Source organism: Abramis brama (genome assembly GCF_963993115.1).
Source record: "Abramis brama genome assembly, chromosome: 19".
Classification (NCBI taxonomy): domain Eukaryota; kingdom Metazoa; phylum Chordata; class Actinopteri; order Cypriniformes; family Leuciscidae; genus Abramis; species Abramis brama.
In genome coordinates, this window is record NC_139981.1 from 10,387,091 (window position 1) to 10,399,120 (window position 12,030).

At 36.4% G+C, this 12,030-nt stretch overlaps 1 protein-coding gene and 1 long non-coding RNA gene across 2 annotated transcripts in view; one reads left to right on the forward strand and one right to left on the reverse strand.

The window, feature by feature from the left end:
- Positions 1–5,756: 5,756 nt before the first annotated feature.
- On the reverse strand, positions 5,757–8,785 carry six2a (SIX homeobox 2a). The gene is made up of 2 exons (XM_084092958.1): positions 7,719–8,785; positions 5,757–6,286 (listed from the first exon to the last, which is right to left on the reverse strand). Exons 1-2 carry the CDS (start codon positions 8,276–8,278, stop codon positions 5,977–5,979), a joined length of 870 nt encoding a protein of 289 aa, XP_083949084.1. The 5' UTR covers positions 8,279–8,785; the 3' UTR covers positions 5,757–5,976.
- A 562-nt stretch (positions 8,786–9,347) lies between these two features.
- The window catches only part of LOC311069452, a 34,149-nt gene continuing 31,466 nt past the window's right edge, over positions 9,348–12,030 (forward strand). Inside the window, exon 1 of the long non-coding RNA XR_014603521.1 lies at positions 9,348–9,451. This is a non-coding gene — a long non-coding RNA (uncharacterized lncRNA). The remainder of the gene's footprint in view (positions 9,452–12,030) is intronic.

The window sequence follows — 12,030 nt, forward strand, 5'->3', positions numbered from 1 at the left end:
TTCAAGGTGTCATTGTTAGTGTAATTATATATTTAAGTAGCTACTGAGTAATATTAAGCAACATGTACTTACTATGTACTTACTATAGGGTTGAGGGTTAGTTGCATGTAATTATGCATAATTTACTGTTACTACTATGGTAAGTACATGTAACATATGTAACAAGGACACTGTAAAATAAAGTGTTACCCAGAATTTTAATTTTGGGGTGAACTACCCCTTTGAAGGTGATTGATATTAAATTGTGATGAACAATAAAAGTCAAATTGAGAGTGCATCCAGTAAATGTTACAAATGTTAATGCTTCGGTGGCAGAGTTTATGTCATGATTCCTGTCTTGTGTGGACTTTTGTTATTTCCTGTTCTGTGCCATGTTTTGTAGTCCTTTGTAGTTTTTCTTGTTTATTAGTCTCCCCAGGTGTTTCTGATTAACCATGCCCCCTTGTTGTCTTGTTTAGCTTGTTTGTATTTAAACCTCTGTGCTTCAGTTGTTGTTTGTTGGTTGTTGTAGCTGTCGCTTGTTGCTGTCCTATGTGCCTGGACCGGCCCATTGAGGAAGACAACACGGCAGATGTAGAACGTCCGGATTACATTCATACTGTAATGATGAGGTAGGCACAGACGAGGCGGAGAGAGAATCCACATGCAAGTACGACTTTAATAAAACAAACAATCCAGGGCAAACAACGGAACTCAGGACAGGAACATAGGACAGCAACAAGCAAAAGTCCACACAAGACAAGGGGAACACAAGACAGGAATCATGACAGTTTACAATGACAGGGACAACAATGAACTGGTCTGAGTTCAATGTGTCTGTTTATAGACACTAATTTGAAAAAAAGTGCCATGCATGTACAGTATAAATTATGTGGCATACATATGGCATTTCTCTGGGTAAATCTGCTTTGAAAAAAAGTCTGTATAGAAAATGTACTTTTGACATGAAAGAATAAATACTTTTCCCTTTCCATCAACTGAAGTACAGGGAGGATAATGACATGTATTTGTGGCAAAAAGCTCCTTAAGCTATAGAGGAAAAAAGCTATAACTGGGCCAAGGGATCCTTATGACAAGTCTCTACTATTATCTCATCAAAGTGTCAAGATGCTGATGATGAAAGGTTAATATGTGTCCATGTTCTTTTATAGATTTAAGTAAATATCTTAAATGTATGTCTAATATCTGTATCTAATCAAAATATGTTTGTCCTTTGTTTTGTAATTTAAATAATTTGTAATATTTATATTTGAAAATCATAATTATTCAGTGTGTTCCAGGTCATAATCTCCGACGAGGGCAGGTTGACAATCACTTTTTGTTGAGCAGCCATAAAGTCTTCTTATAATGTGAAATTAGCTCAAAGGGATCCTAAAGTACAGTTAAGTTTGTGTAGCCTCTTTTCTTGTCTAAAAACAAACTCTATTCTCCCCAAAGGTTTTAGACTGCTCATATTCAGACAAGGCTTGTGTTGGTCAGTCAGTCCCTCTCTAGATGCCCAACACTTATTCGAGTGAATGGAAATTACCATCTTATATTCCCCTTTCCCTCACAATGTTTGCTTGGCACTTTGTGGTTGTAGAAGAATCCTTTTTATATATATTTTACTTATATATTCACTCTTCTGTTTTATGTGTCATTATACTCTCACATGGGAAATTCTCAACAGTCTTTTCGTTTTTATTAGCAATTACTCGTTTTGCTGTAACCTAAGCCTAAAACAATTAGCATATGTTTCAGTCAAGCAGCCTCTCTACAACTACTCATTCGTTCACTAGATGGCGTCAATGACTATTGCGTGCACTACTCTACACTAAGAGTTGTATGCAGTTGAAGAGTTTCATTCATGCTCTCACACAGTCGCTATTATTTTCGATGTTATTTAGGTTGTAGCAAGGCAACCAACCAGCACACACAAAAACAACACACACACACACACACACACCATAACTTCCAAAATTTCAGGTTTTATTATTCTGGTTTAGTCCCTACAACGTAGGCCTATAGGGAATACTCCCGGACCACACACGCGCGCGCGTTTAGGCTACTACATCTAAATGGGGACATAGACCTCTTAAGTTTTTTTTATAGCTAGCTAAATATAAAAGTAATAGATTTTATACAGTAGCTAGACTAACTATGGCTACTGTATAAACTCTATTACTTTTATATTTAGTTAGTTTAGCTAGTTTATAATTCCTTAGTAGGCTATTTATAAGTAACCTGGTTATATAGACTAAGGAACATCATCCTTATACTCACCTTAACAGAAAACGTTCTGCAGTTTTACAAATTTGTTTTTCATTTATTTTTTTGTATCGTTTTTACAAATGATTACGTCCCCAAAAGGAGGTTTTGTCAGATTTGGCTAAATTCTGGGTACATTTGTCCCCCCCAAAATATGGTAAGTATTACACACATAGGCCTACATCTTTCCAACGCGTCGCAAGGCCACCTTGTGTCTTTTAGCATAGTCATTGATTCTGGAACAACCTGGGCTTGAAACCTTCTCTTCAGTTCTTGCGGCAAACTTACCAGCGACCAGGGCTGGGGAATGAATGCGTGCAATTTCTGCGTTAGAAGCTCAGTTCACCTTTTAGCTACTACTATTTTATGCGTCATGTGGAGTAGGCTACAATGAGTTTTGCAGCAAGAGTTTAGTTAAAATTGTGTTCAGCCTCCTAAGTTTTAAAAGTAGGCTACTTAACGAACACATTCCTCATGGATAAAAGTAACAGTGTCCCAAACAAGTGAAGATGTTTCATAGCCCATGTCTTATTTGTGAAAATGTATCTGCTCTGCGTGCACAAGGCAACTGACACGACGCCCTGGTTGCGACCTGATTTGTCATTGAAGAAACCTTGTCAACCAGGAATGTGTCATTGAAGAAACCTATACCTGTATAGAGTATAGCCTAAAAAATATATATAATAAAAAAATAAAAAAAGTACTTTGGCATTAGAGGAACTCCTTCTCTCGAACCTTTTATTAAGGGATACATAACGCCGAGTAGACAGTTAGGCCTATGCAGCCTATTTCCGATTAATATTCTAGGATTGCATATGGAATTTAATAATGTGTTAACTCTTAGTCAGACTGTAATCATCAAACAATAGGCCCATTCGCTTTTATTTAAATTAGCAATCTGACATAAGTAGTTTAATCACTATGCATGTTTTTTTTTCAAGGACGTTTTTACAAACATAATAGCCTATTTGCAATGCTATAGCGAGGTGAATCTGGATTAGAGCTAGCCTATAAAATTATAAAAAATTATAAATCCCATAGAACAACATAAAGAATAATCCAGCTCTGGCCGAATCATATTAACTGATAATATAAACAAATAGTATACAAGTCGGTGTAGTGAAATCTACCGAATTCTAGGCTAATTGGTTAATTGTCTTGAGTCAATTCTAAACAATGTAATTTGTAGAATTATAAAAAAACTAAAAAAAACACGTTTTTAGATGTCTAAAATAAAATAGTTTTTAAAAACGACGAAGGAAAGTCGTTTTTCAGTCTTGCAACATTAAAGCATTTAAACACATTAAACACACATTATTGTGCCTGTGATTTAGTGTAACATTTTCTTTTTTATTCATCTATAGGCTGTCTTATTTTAGTTTTCCATGAGACCGAACTATTTTGACAGAACAAGCTAAAATAAAAAATGCAGCTCTGTGGAAAGTCAAAGTTAAAAACTTTTCTGGAGCTGCTTTTAGGAGCAAACATTCCAAATAAAAAGAAAGAAAGAAAAAGAAAGAAAGAAAGAAAGAAAGAAAGAAAGAAAGAAAGAAAGAAAGAAAGAAAGAAAGAAAGAAAGAGATAACAGCACTGAGAGAGTGAAGGAGACTGGTGAAGGAAAGCAACTAACGCAAAATTGCAACACTGTTAAACGCCATCTCCTCATAAACAAGCTTTCCAGCATTAACTCAGCGTATAAGATTGCAATTATAGCGTATTAGCCTCACTACTGAGAGAGCTTTTCTTTACATCTTATGCCCGAATTTTTTACGACCTGTCCGCCTCTCCAAAAGCATGCATAGACAACATACTGTAGCCTATATGTAGCATTCTAAAAAGGACATGGACAATATTAGCCTATTGTAGGCTAATTTAGCTATTCTCTGGGGATACAAACCTTGTTTTTTGAGAATGCTATAATGCAACAAACTTGATGTCTCCTAGGTTCATGGGGCTGCTCAAAATAATTGCTACCATCTTGTCTGAAAGAAAGAAATAGCCTACTTTGCAAGCGAACAGAGCTGAAAACTAATGTGATCCCGTGGACACTAACGTATTAATTACTACCAGATCAAAAACTGTAAACATGTAGATTTATGAGAGTAAAAGACTAACTTTTACATTTATGCATTTAGATCCTTTTGTCCAAAGCGAATTACACCCTAATCCTGTGGGAAATAAAGAATGCAGCAAAGCGATAGCCTATGAAATATCACATCAGCTCATTTTTGGATGAGTGTCAACAGATTTGTCTATAACTGTTTGGTTTGGTTATATTGCATACTTGTAGACCTCAGAAGAACTGGTTAGAGTGTTAATACTGATTGATATTACATCTACTAAATGTTGAGCAGTTCGTGTTATGGCATTGTTAATAAAAAAGAAGTTTCCTGAATCCACGTTTTTGCAAAACATTTTGATGTTGTGAAAGTACGTCGGTAAAAGTCATTAAACTTTAAGATCATTTAGATTCACATTCAATTGAATGACTATTTCACTTTCACAAACTGCAACTGAATGACCCACTAAATCTTTCACTGACTAAATAATATTGATAATAATAATAAAAGCAAGAAAATATATAATCTATCTTTAGATTTTTTTATATTTTTTTTTACAGTGTAGGAATACAATTATCATTAAAAGAAGGAACATTCTGTGTAAATGTGCGGCATTGGAGTATTTATGTATTTGTAATATAGATACTATGGAGTACAGTGAAATAATATCTGAATATCAGATTAGCTATAGAGACACACTGAAGTTTCTGAACTTTGAAAAAGTATTAAAAAAATCATTCAGGCTGCGCTTGTATTTGTGGTCTGTCGAAAATTGGGCATAACAAACTAAGCATAAAGGATATAGGCCAATATAATATAGGCTACACTTCAAAGTTTGAAAGCTAGTAAGCTATAGGCTACTATCAGTGCAGTGGTCAAATACTTTGTCTTTATATTTGTTTACCATCATCGCATAAACTGTTATAACGTCAAAACTGTTATAACTTCCAAAAGTCTAATTATAAGATTGAATCAAGATCACAATTTAAAACTAGTTTAACTTTCGATACCACCAAGTGACCAAATGCATGTCAAAGTAAACAGGGTTTCACGATCAAATCTGGACACCTGCTAAACAAACCATTGCACAGCATGTAGGCTAAAACAAAACAATTCAAACATTTACTTTGCTCGGTAAATGCATCTGATTTTATTGTTAAGGGTATATGAATGAAACTATATGATGAGTTTGGAGTTTATTGTTTATTGATCCCAAAGGTTACATGCAGTCGCTTTCCAAAAGTAAAATACAAATAAAAACGAAGAGATGCCCCATAGTCGTTGGTATTAAAGCATTGCATTAAACGAAATCCCATTCAAATGAAACGATGAATGGCCTTTAAAACATTTTTAAAATGTAAACAAACGGAATATGCGACTGAGGATTCCTGGGTCAATTGCAATCTAAATTAATAACGATATCAAATAATGTTGATATCAACAATTAAGACGTTTTTATCATGTTTATTAACAATAGATCATGGCATTACATTCTAGAAAAATACCTCTATCAAGGCCCTCCATATCAGCTTTGCAAGTAGGTCAGCCGACAAACATCCATAACTCTCTTTGTCCATTGCCTGTCTCTTTTGTTTTTGTTTTATACGTGTCTTGAGATGTTTACGCTAAACGTTCACGTACAAGCGTCCTTTTGAAAGGGTCCACATGTTTAAGAGCCAAGGTCGACCAAGTTTGATGACATAGGGTTCAGTATAGTGTCGTGTAATGAATGGTGGTGGTGATGCACGGAATCAGCACTAGGCACTGGGATGGCGCTGGGACCAGGTGGAGGTGCGAGGCCGTGGAGGGACTGAAGTCCGGAGTTTGACGTGAGGAGCAAGGCCGGGCTTGACGAGGTGTGATCTGGGGTACCAGACGGCGTTTTATCGTCGTCCGAGCTTCCTAAAATAGTCTTATTTCCATTCATGGAAGACGTTAATGGGTTGTGACTGTTTGTGTTCGAGTTCTCATTATTCTCTCTGTGAAAATGAAAATGTAGAGTTAGGGTTAGAGCTTTAGTATTCAAAACTATACACTGTAAAACAATTATATGATCAATAAGTTATGACAACATGTGTTTTTACATTGCTTTAATTTAATAAAAATAAGTTAAACAATGTTCAACTTTTTTACAAGTTGTACAAGATTCAGCTATTTTTTTAAGTCAGTTTAATGTAATTTAAGTTGAAGTGACTTAAACATTCCAGTTCATTTTACTTAAGGCAGCAACTTTCTTTCTTTTTTTCTTTTTTTTTTAAGTGTATGAAGCTATAATTAAAATGTATATCTCTGACATTGCAGGAGCAACTAAGTAACAAACAAACAAACAAACAAATATTAACATATGTGGTTAACATATTTTTCTTCTTATAATAATAATATTAAAAAATGTCATAGGCTAATTCGTAAATTCGTTTAATTCTAAAACAACAATTCATATTATTATAAGTTGAAGATAGCGGGTTGGTTATGTAGGTGTGAAATATTTTTGTAAATACTGTGTTAGGAAAAATCATCTTAAAATCAATAAAATAAAATAAAAGGACATTTTTAAAAAGTATGTGCCCATGAATTAGGCTATACAGAATATACCCCTTGACACAAATATAGGGCATAAACGATTGATGTACATTTGTGTGTATGTGTCTTTATCAATCATTTGTTCTCATTCGTGTCGATATTAATAATTTACAATAAAAAAACGTTCAAGCATATTATCGAGGATAGGCCCTAATCATTTATTAATATGGTTTAAATCGTCTAGGTTAAGAACCGTGTCCGCTACTGATTTTCAATCACAACTTGTCAAATAAAGGTTCTTTCATAAAATATTAATTAAGGATAAAGAATCGGGAAACGTACGAGATATTTTTTAATGGTTTACAATGTGGTTTCAACTTGACTACCTCGCCTGCGGGTGAAACAAGACACCCGTTAAGAAGGAGATTGCAACTGCACACATTCTAAACAAGAATCTACGTACAGATAACTCTTACAATTCGAAGAACATTCCAATTAATTAAAAATGGACGATTTCCCCTAAAGTTAATTACACCATAATACACACACTACGGGTTTTGTGTAATTTTTTTTAGGAAAGGATATAGCCTAAAAATGTCGTTTAAGAAAAGCAGGCCTATATTGTAAAAAAATAAAATAAAATAAAATAGTAGGCTATTGATAAATAACTATATAAAGTGACATTAACAGAACTAGGGAACAAATGTGACTGTGTGTCTATCTATCTAAGGGCAATTTTCTTTTATGCAAGTTTCTTATATTATAGCTACTCACCTCTGGCTTAATTTCACGGCATGAATGAATGCATTCCATGTAAATAATGCTTTCTAATTACGTTTAAACACATAGTAATAATAAACAGTTATTTAGCTGCAGACCATAGACCCGTACCGTTCTTTAGCTTCCGCTGCTCGGTCGCGTTGACGTCTGTTTTTAAACCAGTTACTGACTTGTGTTGTTGTTAGCCCCGTTGCCTCTGCTAGTTCCCTCTTCTCCCGCGGGGAAGGGTAGGGGTTATGAGTGTACCATTCCCGCAGCACACTCCTGCTCTTTTCTTTAAAGCAGTAACTTGTCTCCTCGCCGTCCCAAATGGAGCGAGGGAGTGGAAACTTTCTTCGGACGCGGTATTTCCCAACAGCCCCAAGAGGGCGGCCCCGGAGCTTCTCAGCCTCGACATAATGCGCTTTGAGCCACAGCTGCTGCAACTTAGGATGGTTGTGCGGAGAGAACTGGTGGCTCTCGAGAATCTTATAAAGCTCTCTGAAATTTCCCCTATGAAAAGCGACCACAGCTTTCGCTTTGAGCACACTCTCGTTCTTGTGGAGATGTTCGCAAGCCGGCAGAGACCACAAAAAGCGCCCGAGACGTTCAATGTTTCCACCCTGCTGAAGGACCTCGCAGACGCACGCCACTTGCTCTTGCGTAAAGCCGAATGTTGGAAGCATAGACATGGTTTGTCACGAATAAACGTCCACTTTTTCTACTTATGTCTATTTTACCGATGACAGCGACAGTTCTTCAACAGATTTAAAGTAAACCCTTTGGAGGCAAAAAATTTCGGACGACTTCTCGAGTAGACGAAATCAAATCCCACTCCTGGCGAAGAGAGGCACAAAACTTTAGATCCGTTCAAGCAAGCATAATACACCGTATATCCATCTAAAGCACACGAAAGAAAGTTGTTCCTCCTGCGCGAGTCTCTCGACACCTCTTCTATGTCGTTTCAGCATAACGCACTCCCGAAGAAAGACCTCGCTCTCTTGTTTTAATAATATTATTCTAAGCTGGCAAGAAAAGCGATTATGTGAACTGTGATTGGTTGGTTATCTGACCCGGGGATGATGAGGATAAGACAATAGTTTTAGTCAAATTATTTGCCATGGTTACGCTGTCATTCAAGGTAACCTGATATGCTTTGAGGTGGCTCCTTGGGCTGGCTGACAGATTATTCCCTTCATTTTGAGCCCGCCCACCGACATCGAAATATAGCCTCGACTTTCCCTGTATATTACTTTTTTTTACCCGGGGGTTTGACAGACACTTCTAGCAACCAAAGAGCGCTGATCTGTGAGGTAGTGAGGTAGCAGCAGTTGAGATGAGAGTGTCAGAGCAGGATTGCGCTCCAGACGCTTTCCAAACCAAGGACCCAGAGTCCATAAGTGAGTGACCATAAGCAGACAATTTACCCTGCCTATGCAAACCTTTTACTTTGTAACTGGTCGATCACAGCAAAACTATTTAAACGTTTGGGGAACTCTCAGAAATCATTCACAAAGTCTCTCTAATTCTTTTGCAGGACATTATCATTACTGCTATCAAATGTAATAAAAGAAAATCACAATATGACAATAGTTTTGCAAGCACGTCCGGCCTACATTAATCTATTTAGTTTAGCTTTCTGTTCACTTCAGTAGCTTGTCCCGTGTTATGCATTATTTAGCAGTTGTTGAAGATAAACAGGGGGGTATGTTTCTCCATGTGCACACGCGTGGATGCCAGGCATTATGGACTAGAGTTGAACAGGGTTGGAGGGCGTTTTTAAGTATAGAGCGGGTTTCAAGGATACACGTTCGAATGAACAACGATCATAGGGATAGGAAACACTGCGAGGGACGATTGTGCCGGTAAGACCATTTAGATTTATTGAAAATGCTGTTGACTAAAGTTAATCGAAGTAGAAGATGTTCATGTACATTATATGTATACTTATTATGAACCAAGGCTATAGAACATTGTTTTTCTTAAAACATATTTAGCGAAATTGTTACAGCTCCGAGAGGGAGAGGCGCATCTTTTAATGATGCCTATTACGCACACCGTTATTGGCATATCATCAGTCCATGTCTGTTGACTGAACTTTAACTCACCGTGTACCGTGGCACAGAAACAAAGTTCTGCTTTCATCAGGAACACTCTGATTTCAACTCAATGATTCTTGAGGCCACAAGAAAGTTAAGCAAAATCATATATTACATGAAATAAAAAAGCTGACACTGTTGAGACATGCCTTGTTATAAGAGAGAGAGAGAGAGAGAGAAAATTGCTTCGTTTAAAGTCTTTGCAGTTTTATACTGCACTGGTGCAGTGAAGGCCTGTGATGTGGCTTGTGAGTGAAAAAGACTTCAGAACTTATTCAAAACACGTCAACGCTTTAACATTCTATTGTGGAAAGATTACAATGCTAAAGTTCCCATCAACCCTTTTAACTGGCAATTTTGCGTAATACAGTCGCAAGCTACACTGGTTCTAAATATCTATAGCCTACTGCACGTTCGATGCAAGTTCTGACGAATAAATGATAAACAAGTAATCAATGTTTGTGACGCACTTTGAATACATTCTTGTGATTTGATAGGCCCTAAATCAAGAAAACTAGAATCTTTTGAATTCAATTGTTTACATTTTTTTGACAACAACAATTATTATTGTTGTTATTATTACACAAAATATAAAATATAGAATTAGCCATATAATTAACATAGCCTAAACGACAACAATCCTAAAATCTACACTCAGATTACAGCTAAAATGTTTAATGTTGAATTGTACGCAATTAGTGTAAATTACTGTTGTTGATCTTCTGATAAGTACGTAAATAAATAAATAAATAAATAAAAGCAAAGCTATTAATGCCAACCTCGGAGACAGCCACTGCCCTTGGAAATTGATATGAATGCAAAGCGCCCAAGTTGCACTTTGCTGTAAGGAAACATTTCTTATGTTACGTTGATATCCTTACCTGATCTATGTGGATCATTCCCTGGACACTGAAACTATTACCAATATATTGTTGATGATTGTTGATGACAGCGAATTTAAGACTATTTCCACCAATTAATGCTGATTTACATAAAATGATAATCTATTTAACACCCAAGGCTATAGTAGACTTATTCAGTGATAGTCACAAATTGAGGTATACCAATCTTTTCTATTTGTGACATTTGTGATTAAACTAAAACAGTACAGTGAAGCAATGGAAAACACACATTGAAATGATTTTGGATGCTTTCTGTGTCTGTGTGTGTGGGTGGGGGGGTGGTGTCACTGACAGGCCAAATCAAGGTACTCGTCTCGCCTTGACACTGTTTGTAAACGGCTTGTTTCCACGGATCATTTTGATCAGAACTTCGAAGGACCTGCGCTGCTCGTCTGCATGGTGATTATTACAATGCTGATGAATGGGGATCGCGTTTCGTCTAATAGCCGCCCCCTGTTTTGACAACCTCCCACAGCTAACCGGAGAGCGCGCAGCCGCGACCTCCACTAATTGGACTGATTATTGCAAGATGTTTTTTCCTCTCTGGAAAGCGCAGGGTGGCGGCAGTGCGCGGCTGCTCCGTGGCTTGCACCACAAGACCTGATGAGTTACATTCTTTCAGACATGTCATGTTAAGCGGGAATAGAAAGAATTAAACCCAGACTTGTGGTGTCAATGTGCGGTTCGGTGGAAGAAAAACAAGACACCCATCGTAATTAAATATTGAAATAACGTTTCAGCGCGAATAGATACATTAGCTGCATTTAATAATAGCCTAATAAAAAAAAAAAAAAAAAAAAAACCTAGTCGATATAGGCTAAGTGTGCATAATGCAATCAATCACGAGGCAGGCAGCCCAGTAACACTTTCCAATGTAGCCTACTTCTAAACACACAAAGACTAAACATAACGAGATAATTTATAGGCCTATGATACAATATAGTAAGTGACTAAAACAAGTGCACACACAATGTCTGGTATGTTTTCAGAATTGTATGTAGGCTACTTGTTTTATACCTCTTATTCCTTTTTTGCTGTTTGTAAAGAAAGATATTTTCTTTGTTTACCCTTTTAAATTATAATGCTTGTGTGTAACATAATCATTTTGAACTTGCATTTGATGACCACAATGCATTAATGCACAAAAAACGATTGCGTAACTATACTGTTAAGACCTATCAGTAGGCTACTACAGCACATTTTACTTGCCAGTAATTTTCAGTTTGGAGATGATTACTAGATTTCGAAAATAGATAAATATTAGTATTTTATTAGTAGTAGGCTACAAAACATAAATCGAAACATAAATGTATTACGGCACACACCTATTAAACATATTAAAACTCTCACAATTAATGTATATTTGATTCGGTTGGTAACGAAATTTAGTATATGCTCCAGATAATTTTCTATTGTAGACCGATGAGATCCTTAATAAGAACG

Bases quoted from the DNA above. Each gene is read 5' to 3' on its own strand.
- six2a (XM_084092958.1), bottom strand. From the start codon at position 8,278: ATGTCTATGCTTCCAACATTCGGCTTTACGCAAGAGCAAGTGGCGTGC. The intron at 6,287-7,718 runs GTACGGGTCTAT...TCATTTTCACAG, and splicing joins GCAGCGGAAGCTAAAGAACG to AGAGAATAATGAGAACTCGA.